The 17,647-nt window shown below is 45.0% G+C and overlaps 2 protein-coding genes across 6 annotated transcripts in view; both read right to left on the bottom strand.

The window, feature by feature from the left end:
- The window catches only part of LOC138614392 (epidermal growth factor receptor substrate 15-like 1), a 35,247-nt gene extending 34,162 nt beyond the window's left edge, over positions 1–1,085 (bottom strand). For 2 of the 3 annotated variants that reach the window (XM_069687828.1, XM_069687830.1), the window contains exon 1: positions 749–1,084. In XM_069687828.1, coding sequence (XP_069543929.1) covers positions 749–775 — 27 coding nt within the window. In that variant the 5' untranslated portion in view covers positions 776–1,084. Of the gene's footprint in view, positions 1–748 lie in introns of all 3 variants that reach the window. The other variant, XM_069687832.1, reaches the window with a different exon arrangement.
- Positions 1,086–4,232: 3,147 nt separating this feature from the next.
- On the bottom strand, positions 4,233–16,886 carry rad23ab (RAD23 homolog A, nucleotide excision repair protein b). 3 transcript variants are annotated; one of them, XM_069687823.1, is made up of 10 exons: positions 16,668–16,886; positions 15,419–15,500; positions 13,846–13,925; positions 10,140–10,759; positions 9,735–9,781; positions 8,768–8,895; positions 8,573–8,693; positions 7,257–7,441; positions 6,784–6,930; positions 4,233–6,227 (listed from the first exon to the last, which is right to left on the bottom strand). In XM_069687823.1, exons 1-10 carry the CDS (start codon positions 16,734–16,736, stop codon positions 6,114–6,116), a joined length of 1,593 nt encoding a protein of 530 aa, XP_069543924.1. In that variant the 5' UTR covers positions 16,737–16,886; the 3' UTR covers positions 4,233–6,113. The 3 variants fall into 3 exon arrangements, with proteins under 3 accessions (XP_069543924.1, XP_069543925.1, XP_069543926.1); XM_069687824.1 differs by having other exon boundaries at positions 7,257–7,438; XM_069687825.1 differs by having other exon boundaries at positions 10,140–10,339.
- Positions 16,887–17,647: the final 761 nt, after the last annotated feature.

Here is a 17,647-nt window from a genome sequence, read left to right as displayed (position 1 = left end):
GTCGTTGTCTCTTCTGATTGGTGACGTCATCGACAGACCATGTTAAACAAACCCTGCAGCAGCGCAGCACGCGGAGGAGCGTCAGGATCCCTGACATCACCTCCCGGTGAGCTGGATGAGTAAAGAGCCTCCGGTACAGCCACCGGTGCAGCCTCCGGTACAGCCACCGGTACAGCCTCCGGTGCAGCCTCCGGTACAGCCTCCGGTACAGCCACCGGTGCAGCCTCCGGTGCAGCCACCGGTGCAGCCACCGGTGCAGCCTCCGGTACAGCCACCGGTGCAGCCTCCGGTACAGCCACCGGTGCAGCCTCCGGTACAGCCTCCGGTACAGCCACCGGTGCAGCCTCCGGTGCAGCACCGGGCATCAAGGCTAGGCTAGCTGCGGTCGGCTAGCTTGATGACGGCGCGGTGTCACCGTTTCAGGTGCTCCGCCGCTCGTGCACCGCGCTGCTAGCGGCTGCGGACACCGCGGCCGTGCTGCTCATCATGTGCACGTGTGTGACTCGTCGGTTAAATGTGTGTTGTGTCGTAGATGAACGGCAGCGGGCTGATGCTAACGGAGCTGCAGGCCTGCACCGAGCCGCGTCCTCCTGCCGCGTCCTGCCGCGTCCTCCTGCCGCGTCCTGCCGCCTTTCAAAGAGAGCTCTGCTCGGTTCAACAAGATGTCAGCAACGACACCGCTGTGTCTCGGTAGGACGCATCAATGCTCTGAGCTGGACCGTTAGGTGGGAAACAGCTGCATCTTTACCTGGGTGAGAGATGTGAGGGCTGCCATCTTCCCTGTTGCTGCGGGAACGCACCCACCCTCCCTGTGCAGGGACACGCGCCCCCTGGCGGACACAGCTGATCCTCCACCACAGGTTTACTCCGTTTATTTTAGGAACTGCAAGAGTCCTTGCAAAATGATACGTCGCAGGAGTACACCTGAAACGGCTGCACCTTGCCTCGTGTTGTTAAGGCTCCTATAAACCCCGCTCATAGGTCTGGACTCTGAATCTACAGCAGGATCTGAGGTTACCATGGGAACTTTAATTTGAACTCTGGCTTTCCGGGACAAGGAAGATGGTTCAGCCCCAGTTCCGGCGCCATTGTAATGATGCTGCAGACCTAACCTGCTCTGGATAACTGATCATAACAAATAAAAGCTCCGCCTACTGACTCATCAGTTCTCTTGGATAATGACGTCACTGTCATTATGGTGGGCTGACAGTGAGAGGGTGTCTGTGGAGGGCGGAGGGTTCAGAGACCCACGAACCTCTGTGTTTCCCTGACCATTTCATAAGGAAGACATAGATTATATTTGAATTGTTGGTGCTTTTGTGAACTGATTTCCTCCTACAGCAGACACTGTCGAACTGAAGCCTTGCACTACTTACAAGATGTGACAGTAAACCTCCTTTGAATTCTGGTTTTATTTCTTATTTGTTCCCCAGTCTGTTTGATGCAGCTGAAAATCATATTCAAATCTGTAATATGATTTTATACATCTGTGAACAATTCATATGGTCTAAATATTATAGTTTGGTCTTGTTTGTAAAATATGCTACAAGTACACCTACCAGTGATTTCCATGTGATGGGTCAGATGCTGCAAACCCCGCCCCTTTTATGTAAACATATTTGTAGCTGGACCGGGGTACAGTTTATGATTGATTTTATTATTAAGTTAATAAGCAGCTTTGTGTGGTCCTGATTGTGACTGAAGGCAGATAATCACCAGTGACCTGAAAGTTCTTCTCAATCAGAAGAAAGCAGCCTTCAGGTCTGGGGACAGGGAGGAGCTCAGGAGAGTGCAGCGCCACCTGAAGGAGAAGATGAGGGAGTGCAAGGACTCCTACAGGAGGAAGCTGTATGAAGGAGATTACTGGGTTCAAGGGGAGAGAGAGACAACCAGGGGGAACCTGGAGAGGAACGACCAGGGGGAACCTGGAGAGGTCCAATTAGCTAAACTGTTTCTTTAACAGGTTTAGTTCACCACCCTCATCTGTCTCCTCCACACACCTCCGCTGCCTCCCCCTAAGCCCCCCTGCTGAGATGCATGGACACAGAGCCCTCAACATCAAAGGGCTCTTCCTCCACCACCCTCCCCTATCATTCCTGATACAGGAGATCGTTCTTGCTTTAGTTTAGTCTAATTTAATATTATTTGTATATAATGTTGAATTTAATTAGTTTTTTATATTTAATATTTGTTACTCTCTCTATTTTATTTTTGTCATTTTTATTGTTTTGTCCTGCATCTGCTGTAGCGTAAAAACGTCCCTTTTAGGGATTAATAAAGTATCTATCTATATCTCTATCTATCTCTCTGTTATCTATCCATCAGGCCATCTATATATCTATCTATCTATCTATCTACAGTGCATCTGGAAAGTATTCACAGCGCTTCACTTTTTCCACATTTTGTTATGTTACAGCTTTATTCCAAAATGGATTAAATTATTTTTTTTCCTCAAAATTCGACACGCAATATCCCATAATGACAAAGTGAAAAACGTTTGTTTAAAATTTGTGCAAATCTATAAAAAATAAAGAAGGAAAATATAACACGTCCATAAGTATTCACAGCCTTTGCTCAATACTTTGTTGAAGCACCTTTGGCAGAAATTACAGCTTCAAGTCTTTTTGAGTATGATGCTACAAGCTTGGCTCCTATTCTTGGGCAGTTTCTCCCGTTCTTCTTTGCAGGACCTCTCAAGCTCCATCAGGTTGGATGGGGAGCGTCGGTGCACAGACATCTTCAGATCTCTCCAGAGATGTTCAATCGGGTTCAAGTCTGGGCTCTGGGTGGGCCACTGAAAGACATTCACAGAGTTGTCCCGAAGACATTCCTTTGTTATCTTGGCTGTGTGCTTCGGGTCGTTGTCCTGTTGGAAGATGAACCTTCGCCCCAGTCTGAGGTCCAGAGCGCTCTGGAGAAGGTTTTCATCAAGGATGTCTCTGTACATTGCTGCATTCATCTTTCCCTCCATCCTGACTAGTCTCCCAGTTCCTGCTGCTGAAAAACATCCCCACAGCATGATGCTGCCGCCACCATGCTTCACTGTAGGGATGGTATTGGCCAGGTGATGAGCGGTGCCTGGTTTCCTCCAGACATGACACTTGGCATTCAGGCCAAAGAGTTCAATCTTTGTTTCATCAGACCAGATAATTTAGTTTCTCCTGGTCTGACAGTCCTTCAGGTTCCTTTTGGTAAACTCCAGGTGGGCTGTCATGAGCCTTTTACTGAGGAGTGGCTTCCGTCTGGCCACTCTACCATACAGGCCTGCTGGGTGGAGTGCTGCAGAGATGGTTGTCCTTCTGGAAGGTTCTCCTCTCTTCACAGAGCAACGCTGGAGCTCTGTCAGAGTGACCGTCGGGTTCTTGGTCACCTCCCTGACTAAGGCCCTTCTCCCCCGGTCGCTCAGTTTGGCCGGGCGGCCGACTCTAGGAAGAGTCCTGGTGGTTCAAACTTCTTCCATTTACGGATGATGGAGGCCGCTGTGCTCATTGGGACCTTCAATGCTGCAGAAATGTTTCTGTACCCTTCCCCAGATCTGAGCCTCCATACAATCCTGTCTCGGAGGTCTACAGATGATTCTTTGGACTTCATGTCTTGGTTTGTGCTCTGACATGTCAACTGTGGGACCTTATATAGACGGTGTGTGTCTTTCCAAATCACGTCCAATCAACTGAATTTACCAGGTGGACTCCAATCAAGTTGTAGAAACGTCTCAAGGATGATCAGTGGAAACAGGATGCACCTGAGCTTAATGTTGAGTGTAATGGCAAAGGCTGTGAATAATTATGTACAAGTGATTTTTGAGTTTTTTATTTTCAATAGATTTGCAAAATTTTTTTTTTTTTTTTTTTTTACAGTTTTCACATTGTAATTATGGGGTATTGTAAAAAATATTTTGTTTTGGAATAAGGCTGTAACATAAAATGTGGAAAAAGTGAAGTGCTGTGAACACTTCTGGATGTACTGCTTCTAACAGAAAGATATCGTGGTTGAGTTAAACCTGCTTCAGTCTTCAGGCCTCTCTGTGGTAACTGCACACTAAAGAGGTGTTATCAAAGGAAAACCTTCAGTTGGGGAATCAAGTCATAAACTGGTCTGTTGTTGACTTTGCATGACTGCTGCCTTGAGCTGGTAGGATGCCTCAAACGACTTTTTGAGATGCACCTTTTTCTCATCAGCAGTTCAGAGTGAAGCAGGAAGTGAGAACACAATAAGATCATTCAGGACAAAACCACTTTGTAAAAGCCTTTTATTTTACACAGTGCTTGAACAGAAAAATCCATGCATGGTGCATTTAAGGTTTCAGGTCATCTTCATAAACCCAAAGGAAACAAAGCGATGAGAGAACGGGTTCAACACAGGTCAGCTGACATCAGAACTTCCTGGTGGTTTCATCGTTCCTTCACCCACTGCCATGCTACACACATATACATATACACACACACACACACACACCAATGTCATGCAACCAACCGGCCTCACAGCTGAGGAGCAGCACTGTCACAGTAAACCACCTTTTCCCAAACGATGCTCAAGAAGAGATGCTCAGAGAGGAGCTGGAGGTGCAGCGCCGCCCTGCTGGAGGGTTCAGATGAGGGACTCCTCTACTGTCTCTGCAGTGGGCAGCCTTTCCCTCTTCCCTCTATTTTTTTTTTCCTCTTTTACCTCATTTACAACATTATAGCATTTTCATAACCATTTCCAGCTCAAACACAACAAAGAGAAGAAAAGAGAGAAGCAGCAGAGCAAATGCAAAACAACACGTCAATTTGTTTTGGATTTCAATTCCTTCAGTCCACGTTTCAAAGAAGTGATCAATCATTAATAATCAAAGAACCAATGATCAGCAGTCCCAGAATACTTCAGTGGGAAATGTGCACAACAGTGTAAATGACAACAGTATTAGTGAAATACACCACATTGGAGTCTCTAACCAGAAGGCAATGAAGAGCTCTACCTGTTCACTCTGGAGATGCAGACGAAGTCTGAAAGAAGGCTGTGGATATGTTTCACCAACGCCGCTAAGAAAATACGGAAAATAAAATAAAAGTCAAAGAGCTCGCAGATGATGCTGCATAGCAACAAAATAATCAACCTTCATTTGCTGTCATCTGCAAAGGAACAAAACAAAGAAAGGCCACACAGTAAAAGATGACAATTCAAATTCATGCTGCATGACTGTTAATCCGCCTCCCCAACTCAACACATCACGTTCAGGTATTAATCAATGAACCACTCGCCTACAGCAGACAGATCTGACTTCTGTTTCATCATCATTCCCAACAAAACCACAGCACAGCATAAATAAGAGTCACATGTCAGAACTCTGACATACTAAGAGAAAATGCTGAGACAGTACGACTTACAAAGTCAGAATCAGAACACAGTCACTTTCTCAACATTATGACTCACGTCGTTACAATTTGGAGTAAATTATCTTCATTTCATCTAATTTTTCAGGCAGGAATCGGTGGCAACATTTCAATGCAGTAAATTCAGTCCACATCTGTTTGACCAACGATACGTCGAACATCACCAGGAGAACTCCGTGGTGCTGCCTGGACGTTTGGTCAGACATATTCAGAACGAAGAAGCAGATGAAACGAAAAATCAAACCTGAACTTTAATATAAAGCAGCTCACAAACAGTACAGGCAACAGTTTGCATCACATTTCCAGGGAAGTCCAACATGGAGGGTTTGGCTCACACACGTTGAACTCCAGATCCACTCGGAGTCTGGTGTCGGTGTGCAGCGGCTGAGCTGCAGCGGCAGCCCTCCAATCAAAAGCCTGCTGGCCTGTGAAGTGATGCAGACTGTCTCAGTACAAGCAGCAGCAGCAATGATGTAGCAGCAGTGAGGCGGCGCTCAGTCAGCGCTCCAACGATGGTCATCACAGCTGAATGGAGAGAAGGCAGCACAGCGTGTCATCTTCATCACCTTCATCACCATCATCACCGTCATCACCTTCATCACCTTCATCACCTTCATCGGACCACAGTCACACGGCGTGAAAAGACAAGTCCCCTTCCTCTACGGTCCTCGTTCCTTCTGATGGCCCTGTGCAGTGCTGTCCTCCACTCTGTTGACCAGTGATGTGTCAGATGCTGATTGGCTACTCATCGTCCCATGCTTGCTGAAGCAGGAAGTTAGCGGCCAGATTCTCGTTCTTCTCACAGGCGAAGTACGCCTGGATGACCAAACCCTCGGGGAAGCCCAGCGCCTTCAGCTGAAACACAAGGGACATGTCACGTTACACACACACACACACACACACACACACACACACACACACACACACACACACACACACACACACACACACACACACACACACACACACACACATATATATACACACACACCTAAATACACACATATTAATACACACATAAATAGCTGACAGACTACCAGGTGCATTTTACCAGCAAACTGTTATTATATAATCCCTTTATGTTTCACATGTTGAAGTCGTATCCTATTTTTTCCTCTCAAAGTTGGAGGGGGCGGAGACCCAGCATCCCTTTAACAAACCGCCACTGTACAGACCGCTTCCAAACTATGTTGGTCTCCCAAAACCACTTTCTTTTTTCTGTTTGTCCTCATGACATAATTTCAATAACGCATAAAGAAGAAAACACTGACAGTCGTCTCAACTGTTTCCTGGTTCTGCACCAGACTGTGCTCAGAGCTTCGGGTGTGAACAGACAAGCGAGCGTCCTGGTGGAGTTTTGGCTACTTTAGCTTTGTACAGTGGCAGCTGAGTTGATGAGAAGCGAACTGACCCTCTCGATGGCCTCCTTCTCCTGTGGGGTGACCTGGATGTAGTTGGTTTGTGGTGACCCCTGGGCCTCGGCCCCCTCTCCCCCCGCGTCTCCACCTCGGGGCTCATTTAGCATCTGAACAAAACGGTCCTGGTGCTGCGTGATTTGCTGGAAGGAACAGACATGATCACGTTATAGATCCACCTTCCACACGGCTCGGAGGTATTTCTCCAAACCCTTTTAACACAAGTCTATGGTTTTAATAGATATCACATGGAGATCATGTTTACTCCCAGCTTCTACCGGAATGGAATTTCTGCCACTCTTCCAGTAAGGGATTGATTGAAATTTGAAGTATCAATTGAAACTCTTGACAAATCAGACACTACTGTAAAGAATATACAGCTCTCATCTGTAAGCCACAGCACACTGTAGGAAACACTTTTTTTGCTGGCTTGTATCATGCGTGTGGTAGACTGCCTCTTCAGCTCCACCTGCAGCAGCTGAGGGTTGTCTCTGCCCAGCTGTTGCAGCAGAGCTGGGAGAAGGGCCGGGTTCTGCTGGATGATCTGTCTCATCTGCTGGAACTGAGGCTGATTCCTCAGGAACTCCAGAGGGTTCCCCGAGGAGACGGAACCTCCTCCAACAGCGGGAGGCTGGCTGTCCGGCGCCGGCCCTGCTGGGGGGAGGACGGGAGAGTTACTGGTGTTCAGGGAGGGGGAACACTTTCACAGGAAGTCTGTAAGACCTTTAGTTTAGAACATTAAAAAATGGAAAGAACCTTTCCACAGTGAGAGAAGAAACATCAGTTTTGATGCTTTGTCCTCTACGTGTTGTGCTGCAGAGACAACTACTGAGGTTAGCAAGCTAAACAGCTCGACCCAGCCGGCTTGTCTGTGCACCACAGGATGGTACTGTGAGTCACTGCAGCGTGAAGTCTGCTCTCAGTCCAACATCAGAAGAAATAGTAGTGTACCGTTTTTCCCACTGGAGGTCAAATGTCAAACCCTGACTTTCAGACTAAAGAGCTGAAACTCCACAACCTGTAATAAACAGAGAAACATGCTGCTGTTGTGCTGAGCAACAACAAAAGGACACATTTCTGTTAAAAACAGGCTGACATGTTCATCTGTTTGATATTAAAATGAATTAAATCCATCTCTAAACCCTGGCTGCAGAGGAAAACAAGTTATCCAACAATAGCAGTAATTAGCTCACAGCCTTTATAAACTACATTTTTAATATCTGTCAGTGAGCACTAATGCTACCAAACACACACACTGACAATAACTAGATAACTAACGTTACAGCTACAGACATGGAAGATATTACATTTGATTACATGAAAACTCAAATTTTAGCGTGCAAACTAAATATCCTGATATTCCAGGACTGATCCCGCCCAAAAGAAGATCAAATTCCCTGTCTGGAAAAGAGTTATTCAATTTCCCTGATACTCCCTGACCTGTGGGAATCCACTTTGAACCAAATAGCATGAGAAGAACCCCACCTGTCACGTGACGCTACACCAAAAAACTAGCTGTAAAAAAAAAAAAAAAAAAAAAAAAAAAAAAAAAAAAAAAAAAAAAAAAAAAAAAAAAAAAAAAAAAAAAAAAAAAAAAAAAAAAAAAAAAAAATCTATTCGCTGATGAAGACTGTGACATGTGGTGGAAAGGTCTGGAGGAAGCTGGGAGAGGAGCCTGGGGGAGAAGCGTTGTCTGGCTCGAGGGTTAGAAGTGAAGCCTGTGGAGGAGACAAAGCCCTCTCGACCCACTAACTGCAAGTGGGAGGAATAAAAGCGCACTCTTACTGTTGGAGGTGGCGGGGGGCGGCTGCGGTTGTTGCTGTGGGGCGGGGGTGGAAGGGTTGGACGGAGCGCTGTGTCTAACTGGCTGTTGGGAGGACAGGTCGCTGGCCTCTGCAGGGATACCCTGAAGTAGACAAACATTTACTACACACTCTGCAGCACGGTGGCGGGGGGGGGGGGGGGGGGGTAAATCCTCACCATGAGCAGGTACTCCACCGCTCGGTCCGGGTTGTTGTAGCTGGCTCGGAGTGCAGCCACGACCGGCTCGCGCTCGTAACCCATCGACATGATCTCTGACACCAGGTTCTCGTAGGCCGGGCCCGTCACTGGGACAACACCGGGGAGGAGGAAGCCAGGCAGAGGGGGGGGTGAGTGGGAGGATTCATCACAAACTTATGACACATATTGATAGTTTGGGCTAATCAGAGCAGCCGTTTCTGGGTCTGGAAGTGGAACAGTACAGTAGATATGTGTATATGAACAGGTGCAGATATTTCAAACATCCCATGGAGATACAAAGTGTCACGGACTGCTTGGTTTCATTCATTTCCTTTTTGTGTTCAGCTACTCGTGAGCGTGTTTCACGTTTGTGACTCGACATTGACGTAAACTCTTTGCTACACTTCGTTTCAGCACGAAGCTCTTTACAGTTTGGTGAATTTGAAAGATCAAGTAGCATCAGTGGTGAGCAGTTCCTGTTCCTGCATCACATGCACACATCCAAATATGACTTAATGTGGTGAATGTTTACTGCTCTGGTCCAACGGAGTGTCCTCCTGTGACACTCTGCAAGGAAGGAAGGTCTGAATTTCACCTTTGGTATCCTCATTAGCATACAGCAGCCGGCCAATCACAACACAGTACAGGAACTAGTGTGTTAACACTGAAGGTGTTGTCCTCAAAGGAAATTTGACTGGAAAGAGTAATTGCAGCAGTGTGTGTGTGTGTGTGTGTGTGTGTGTGTGTGTGTGTGTGTGTGTGTGTGTGTGTGTGTGTGTGTGTGTGTGTGTGTGTGTGTGTGTGTGTGTGTGTGTGTGTGTGGTGTGTGTGTGTGAGATGTGTGAACATCATCAAAGTTCAAACCCAGTGGAAGGTGGATAGTCTGCAACATATCAACAGTACATCAGCATTTGTTCATTTATAATTATTACATTTGATGAATTACCCAGTATTGATGCCGCTTCCTCCAAAAGACCCAGTTCATCGACGAGGCTGCAGAGAAAAAAACGGTGATCATCAGAGTTCGACCGCCACAGTGCTGGGAGCTAAATGCTAATATCAGCTAGCGAAATGCAAAGAAGGAACAACGGCAATGGTAAAAATTCAACATGAAACATGTTAGTACGAACATACACGTTCATGATGGTATTTTGTCCTAATTACAAATCTTGTTACTCTCATCAAGGTTACGATTTTTTATGGTCAAACTACAGCAGAATAGTTTAATTGCTGAGCAACACGCTCCCCAAGCAAGTCCCGAAACGATCCCCAGGATCAAAACATGAGCTTTCCTTCCTAACCCTGACTCTATGATGAACTAAACTGGCAGTGAGTGGATATCAAGACCTACCTGGAAGCTGAGGAGTGGACTGGTGTGGTGGCAGACGCTTCGTTCTCCGGGTTTTCTTTTGGTTTGCCTTCTGGCTGGGCAGCAGGGGTGGGGAGGTCTGTTGGCACCGAGGCCGGGGCAGCAGCTGAGTCTGTGGCCGAGTGGGAGTCCAGTGCTGCTGCTTCACCGGAGGCCGGTACCGTGTTTTCTGAGGCAGGGGGCTGGGGTTCAGAGGGGGGCACTGACTGGGGGGCAGGTATGAGTGTGGATACTGTGTGTGTTGGTGTGGAGGGCACTTGTGTTGGGCCAGAGTTCAGTGCTGAATCTGCAGCTGATGGTGGTGCTGAAGATGATGGTGGAGCTGAAGATGATGGTGGAGCTGAAGATGATGGTGGAGCTGCAGCTGATGGTGGAGCTGACGATGATGGTGGAGCTGCAGCTGATGGTGGGGCTGCAGCTAATGGTGGTGCTGAAGATGATGGTGGAGCTGCAGCTAATGGTGGTGCTGCAGCTGATGGTGGTGCTGAAGATGATGGTGGTGCTGCAGCTGATGATGGTGCTGAAGATGATGGTGGTGATGTGGCTGCAGCTGGTTGGGCAGATGGCTGCGGGGTTGCTTTTGGAGATGGGGACGATTTAGGCTAAAAAACATTGACAGTTAATCATTAGTCGTGTGGTTATGAAGACAAACAGAAACACATTTTTCACTCAGTTAGCGTGCTCACTTCTAAAGGCTGGGTCAAAACACAGAAGTTCAGTACACACTCAAAACAAATATCAACGCAAAACGTAAGTTCTCGTTTCCATTTTTCAGGAGTTTTAGTAAAATATCTCAAAAGCTTTTTTCTTCCAAACTCTGTTCACAAAATTCAACCTTGTTTCCCAAAAAGTTGTGGAAAAAGTCAATAAACAAAATGCAATGATTTGCAAATCTAATAAACCCATATTTAATCAAAATAGACCGAACACAACGTATTAAATGTTGAAATTTGTATTGTTTTATTAAAGATATCTGCTCATTTTGAATTTGATGGCGGCAACACAAAAATTTTCAAAAAAGTTGGGACAGGGTCAACAAAAGACAAGTGTTGTAAAGATTAATAAAAACACCTGGTGGGACATCTCACATCTAATTAGTTGAATTTACAACAGATCAGTAACATGACTCGGTATATAAAGATGATTTCAGAGAGGCAGAGTCTCTCAGCAGTGAAGATGGGGAGAGGTTCACCACTCTGAAAGACTGTGTGGGAAAATAGTTCAACAATCTAAGAATAATGTTCCTCAACGTAAAACTACAAAGAATTAGTGGATTTCATCGTCTACGGTTCATAATATAATTAAAAGATTCAGAGAGTCTGGAGAAATCTCTGAACACAAGGGACAAGGCTGGAAACCAATATTGGATGGTGGTGATCTTCAGGCCCTCAGGCAGCACTGCATTAAAAACACACTATTCTGGAGTGGAAATCACTGCATGGGCTCAGGAACACTTGTGAAAACCATCGTCTGTGAACACAGTTCATCGCTGCGTCCACAAATGATGTTAAAACTCTCCAAAGAAGAAACCAGATAGAAACATGATCCAGAAACACCGCCGCCTTCTCTGGACCGAGATCATTGAAGATGGACTGAGGTGAAGTGGACAACTGTCCTGAGGTCTGATGGATCACGATCTGAGATTCTGTTTGGAAATCATGGACGCTGCATCCTCCAGGTTAAAGAGGAGAGGGACCATCCAGCTTGTTATCAGCACTCAGTTCTAAAGCCAGCATCTGTGATGGTACAGGGATGCATTAGTGCACATGGCATGGGTAGCTTGAACATCTGGAAGGAAGCATTAATGCTGAATGAGATATTCAGGTTTTGGAGCAACATATGCTGCCATCCAGACAACGTCTCTTTCAGGGAAGGTCTTGTTTATTTCAGCAGAACAACGTCCAACCAAATTCTGCACGTATTCCAACAGCATGGTTCTCTAGTAGAAGAGTCCACTGATAAACTGGCCTCCTGCAGTCCAGACCTGTCAATCATTGAAAACATCTGGAGCATCAGGACATTGAAAATATAACAAAGGAGACCCTGAACTGTTGAGCAGCTGAAATCCTCTATCAGGCAAGACTGGGACCACATTTCACTTTCAAAACTCCAGAAACTGGTCTCCTCAGTTCCTAAATGTTTACAGAGTGTTGTTAAAAGAAGAGATGATGCAGCTCAGTGGTAAACATGACTGTCCCAACTTTTTTGAGACATGTTGCTGCCATCAACTTCAAAATGAGCAGATATTTTGATTAACAATAAAATGTATCCGTTTCAATACTTGATATGTTGTCTTTGGTCTATTTGCAACTAAATATGGGTTTAAGAGATTTTCAAATCATTGCATTCTGTTTTAATTTATAGTTTACACAGCGTCCCAACTATTTTGGAAACAGGGTTGTAGTTAAACTCCATGGTAGCTAGCACTTCACCTTTGCCAAGATAATCCATCCACCTGACAGGTGTGGCACTGATTAAATAGAAGGATTATTGCTCAGGTGAGCCTCAAACTGGTCAAAATAAAAGGCCACTCTGAAATGTGTAGATTTACCAGTCAAACACAATGATGTCACAAATTTTGAGGGAGTGTGCAGTTGGCATGCTAACTGCAGGAACTGCAACGGAGCAGTTGCCAGTGAATTAAATGTTCATTTCACCATAAACCGTGTCCAACTTTGTTTGACAGAATTTTGCAGTACATCCAACCGGCCTTATGAAGGTCTGAGACCACCCACCCAGACAGCTGATGCAAAGGCTGGTTTGAGCAACCAAAAAATTTCAGCTCAAGCTTTCAGAAGCTGTCATTGGGAAGCTCTTCTTCATGCTCCTCGTCCTCACCGGGGTTGTTCTGACTGTAGCTCGTTGCTGGAACTCAAGTGGGCGAATGTTCACCTTCGATGGTGTCTGGATCTCTGGGGAAGAGTTCTGTCGTCATTTGTAAAAATGTGCCTGATACTGCAAAAACAAACTAAGATAAACCTGCATATTTGTGAGTGGCTTTTTATTCTGGTGGAGTGATTATCTTGGCAAAGGTGAAGATTTTAACAAATTTATTAATAAAAAAGAAATGCTTAAAAGAAATGAAGAAGAGATTTTGATTTAATCTCTTGAAAAATGGGAGTTAAAACTAAGTTGTTGTGTTGTTGTTTTTTTGTTTAGAGCACTGATTTCAGTACACCAACAGTTAAGGTGTAGAGTAGAACCTGCGGTTCAAGGGGAGATACTTTCTGTCTTTGTCATCTTGTAAACTTGAATTAAGGGATGCCAACAACGAGGTTGGTGACAACAGAAGCGTCGCCACTTGTGACTACAACCAGCCAGTCAAGTGAGCGACACCGCTGGCAATGAGTGAAGCAACAACCGACCGGGTTCAGACAAAACACTCAGTGCATGCTGTGGGCGGTTTGCAGCTGTGAGCCAGACAACAATCCTCACCCTGCTGCTGATCTCTCAAACTATTCATTGACTCATGTTGGTCAGTGGTTTTCACTTTTCATTTGGAGCAGCTGTTGCCGAGAAAAAACCGGAAACTCTTCCAGTGTTTTGGAGAAAGAGTTCAGAGCCACAGCGGGTGTGAATGACTTGGTGCAAAAGAACAAGATTTCAGTTAAAAAGACAAACTCCGAGCAGCAGAGGGGGTGAGTATGACACTACTCCGTCTGAAACAACAATCGGAAGAGATACTGACCTTCGTAACCATGACAACGACAAAGTTTTTCTCATCGATTTGGTACTCCTTCAGTGGGGTGTCATCATTTAAGATTTTGCCTGTGACATTCAAACACAAACAGCCAGTGAGAAAAGATTCATGACATAACTGCTGAACACAAACAGTTCAACACATTTAAAGTTTACATCCGATGAACACACTGGGTTCAGTTTTCCCCATCTGTGGCCAGCAGGCACACAGCATCACTGACTGGTGGTGGACTACAGACATAATACAACCCTGTTAACAAAACAGTTGGGGCGCTGTGTAAAATGTAAATAAAAACATAATGTGATGATTTGCAAAACATGCAAACCCATATTTTTAATTGAAAATAGACCAAAAACAACATGTCAAAAGGTGGAAACTAAGACATTTTTATCATTTTATGAAAAATATGTGGTTATTTTAAATCTGATGCCAGCAACACACTTCAAAAAAGTTGGTACAGGGTCAACAAAAGACTGGAAAAGTTGTCTAATGCTACAAAAAAACGACATTATTTCACAACTAATTAGGTTGAATGGCAACTAATCAGTAAAATGATTACGAAAGGGACAAGGCTGGAAACCAATATTGGATGGTGGTGATCTTCCGGCCCTCAGGCAGCACTGCATTAAAAACACACTATTCTGGAGTGGAAATCACTGCATGGGCTCAGGAACACTTGTGAAAACCATCGTCTGTGAACACAGTTCATCGCTGCGTCCACAAATGATGTTAAAACTCTCCAAAGAAGAAACCAGATAGAAACATGATCCAGAAACACCGCCGCCTTCTCTGGACCGAGATCATTGAAGATGGACTGAGGTGAAGTGGACAACTGTCCTGAGGTCTGATGGATCACAATCTGAGATTCTGTTTGGAAATCATGGACGCTGCATCCTCCAGGTTAAAGAGGAGAGGGACCATCCAGCTTGCACAGTTCTCATGAATGCAATATCTCAAGAACACCTAGAGGAAATATTTTCTTACTTGACACAAATGTTCACTTGGTCCCAAGGATGAACTGATTAGATTTTGGGGGTCAAAGGTCACTGTCACCTCACAAAACACGTTTGTGGCCATAACTCCAGAATTCTCCCACTAATTATGAAAACATTTCACACAAATGTCTGACAGGATAAAAAAAAAAAAAAAAAACATGAAGTGATGACATTTTATATCCAATAGGTCAGAGGTCATCTTCATTGTGACATCAAGATACTTCCTTCCATTATTCAGTACTATGACTGAGGAGCAGAAGGGGACACTGTGACCCCAAGTTACATGTGTTCAGATGCCGAGTTGGTGACAATAATCTTGGGTATCCATCTTAAAACTCTGCTGATAGTATAGAGCTTCTGTGTGTGAAGCATCCAACCTTTTTTGTGAATTTGCGGCTTCTTTGCACCAACATCCATATCTGAAGAAAATTGTGTTCTGTCAGAATCAGCTTGATTAGACATCTTTTATACGAGTCTGGACAGACATGGTTGGAGGAAGCATGCAAGCGAGAGGTGGAAACTCTGGTTTGTTTTTCTGTAACAGTCAAATTGATTGTCTGGCTCACCTGCATAGATGAGTTTTTGTCCCGCAGAAGGAAATGCATCTTTTCCTCTGTCCTCCTCTATCTTCTCCTTCAGAGCTTTCACCTGCGCAACAGAAGCAGATGAAACTCAAACACATCTACACATTAAACGGTCATGGCTGAGTCGTGATGCCATCACATTGTTCTGGGATAGTCTTCAAAAGGTTGATGCTCTCCAGAAATTTAAACCTGCATGACTCCTGCTAGTTTCTGTCGAATCAACAAATCAACATGAAGTTGGCTGCAGCTGGAGAAATAAATGTTGTTCCATCCATTCATGACTTTTATACAGTTGGACATCTCTCTGGGTAATTATGAAGAGGAATGAATCTTTCTTCCAATGCTCGTTCTGAAGGCCTACATGTTTTATCAAATCTTTGTCTGCACTGGTTTAAAATAAGTTTTTTGGATTTTCAACTAAATTGTGTGACTTTCTCACATTAACAACATAAATAAATGTTTAAAGTGAGAACATGAATACTTGACCAGCAGTTATTGGTCATGAACAAGCTGCCATTAAAAATATTTTCATTTCACGGGCAGCTTGGTGCTCGTTATTATGATGTGTGGGGCTGAAGACTGTTAACACAAAAAGGAAATATTATCACTTGAATAAAGCTCATTTAAAATGTAATTTAAGTTAATATATGACAAACAAACTTTCAAAGGGGTTTGCATAATAATAATCAGACTGCTCAATTTTCCGTTGCCGGAGAGGAGCTGGAAAATATTGCCTCGTCATTCATGGTGAGACTGAAACAAATCAAACACCGTCAAGCGAAACAAAACAACAAACGCTACTTCCGGTCGGTTTTGCCACGATAAAACCTCCTGGATGTTCCCAACCATCACAGCCGCGAAGTTTAAACAATGTTTTACAGCACGACGCAGTACAGTAAAGTACGGAGCAACTACGTCCTTCTTGTAAAATGTAGGTGTCCATTAAAATGTTTGTTATTCAATTACAATTTTTTACGATTTTACTGTGAAGGGTCAGTTGCTCAGTTCCGGTCTGATATGCGCTCATAAACTCAAATGCACTCTGTTACTGTGTCACTGCAGAAACGCGAACTGGTCTCGGATAATTGTCACACCGCGGTAACTCGTTCGGTCACGCCGAGGCGGTGTGTTGAAGCCCGGCGCAGCGTCCTACCCCGGGGCCCGACCGGCCGCCTCCGCCCGGCCTCCCGGCCTCCCCGTGTTTACTTCAGCCCCGTTAACGTCTACTCACCGTCACCTCCGGCTCTATTTCTACTTTGAACGTCTGCTGCTGGAGCGTCTTCAGTGTTATCGTCAACATCTTGGGACGTACTGCAAGAAAGCAGCTGCTTTCACAACCCGGACTGTCGGCGCTCTTTTATATTTCTGCGTGAGTCAGCTGTCTCGGTGCCGCCGAGCAGCTGCCCACGGGCGCCATCTACCGCCGGAAGCCCCGTACGACATGCTGCCCGACATATCCCCATTCCGAGCGAGCGGAATATATGAGGCAATGAAACCGTTTTAATCCTCACGTCCTTCATCTCTGCGCGTTTTGGTCCAGCCTCACATCCGAAGGCTCCAAAGATAATAAATCGGATATGATTGGTCACCACCACTGCGTACAGACACACAGCACATGGGGAGGCAGTGATGGAAAGGGGTACCGGCTCCAGGAAGGTCTTTATGTAAAGTTGAGGGGAAATAAATGGGTCAAGATCCAAAAAACAACGCACGCTGGTCTGACCATCTCCAAATATGATTTCATGAAAAAGGAGCTCGCAGTGCTTTTTCTTTTCGCCCGGTTCTGTCGGAGGTTTCTTCCTGTTAAAGGGAGTTTTTTCTTCCCTCTGTCGAAGGTTTTTCTCCTGTAAAGAGGAGGTTTTTTTCCTCCTAGTTTACGTGGGAATTGTTGAACTGTCAGGTTCCTCTGTATGATGCTGTCAAGATGTGTCTGTGTTAAGTGCCTGAAATAACGAGTGTTGCGATTTGGCGATATATAAATAAAAATGAATTGAATTAAATAGCCTCATCGGATCAATGCTTCATCTGGTTTTAGTTTATTGAACCTCCTTACACTCTCACTCGGATAATGAGTAGATGTTGCATAAATAATATTTTAAAGTTAAGGAGTTTAGACTTGTTCAACAGGTACGTCAGACATCACTACTGAGCTAATCAGATCTCTGGGTTGAACTACTTGTTGTATAATACAGGTTGATTGTCCCTCTCATC

The sequence above is a fragment of the Brachyistius frenatus genome, unplaced genomic scaffold (assembly GCF_029030835.1).
Source record: "Brachyistius frenatus isolate BFR_SWC_R1_liver_20210118 unplaced genomic scaffold, ASM2903083v1 Contig_494, whole genome shotgun sequence".
NCBI classification, from domain to species: Eukaryota; Metazoa; Chordata; class Actinopteri; family Embiotocidae; genus Brachyistius; species Brachyistius frenatus.
Note: the sequence above shows the minus strand (reverse complement) of the source record. Positions and strands in the feature narration are given on the sequence as shown.

Excerpts from the sequence above, each read along its gene's own strand:
- rad23ab (XM_069687823.1), bottom strand. The coding sequence starts at position 16,736 with ATGTTGACGATAACACTGAAGACGCTCCAGCAGCAGACGTTCAAAGTA. Across the intron at positions 10,760-13,845 it reads TCGTTGTCATGGTTACGAAG|CCTAAATCGTCCCCATCTCC; the intron begins GTCAGTATCTCT and ends AATGTTTTTTAG. Across the intron at positions 6,931-7,256 it reads ACAACCCTCAGCTGCTGCAG|CAAATCACGCAGCACCAGGA; the intron begins GTGGAGCTGAAG and ends TGTTCCTTCCAG.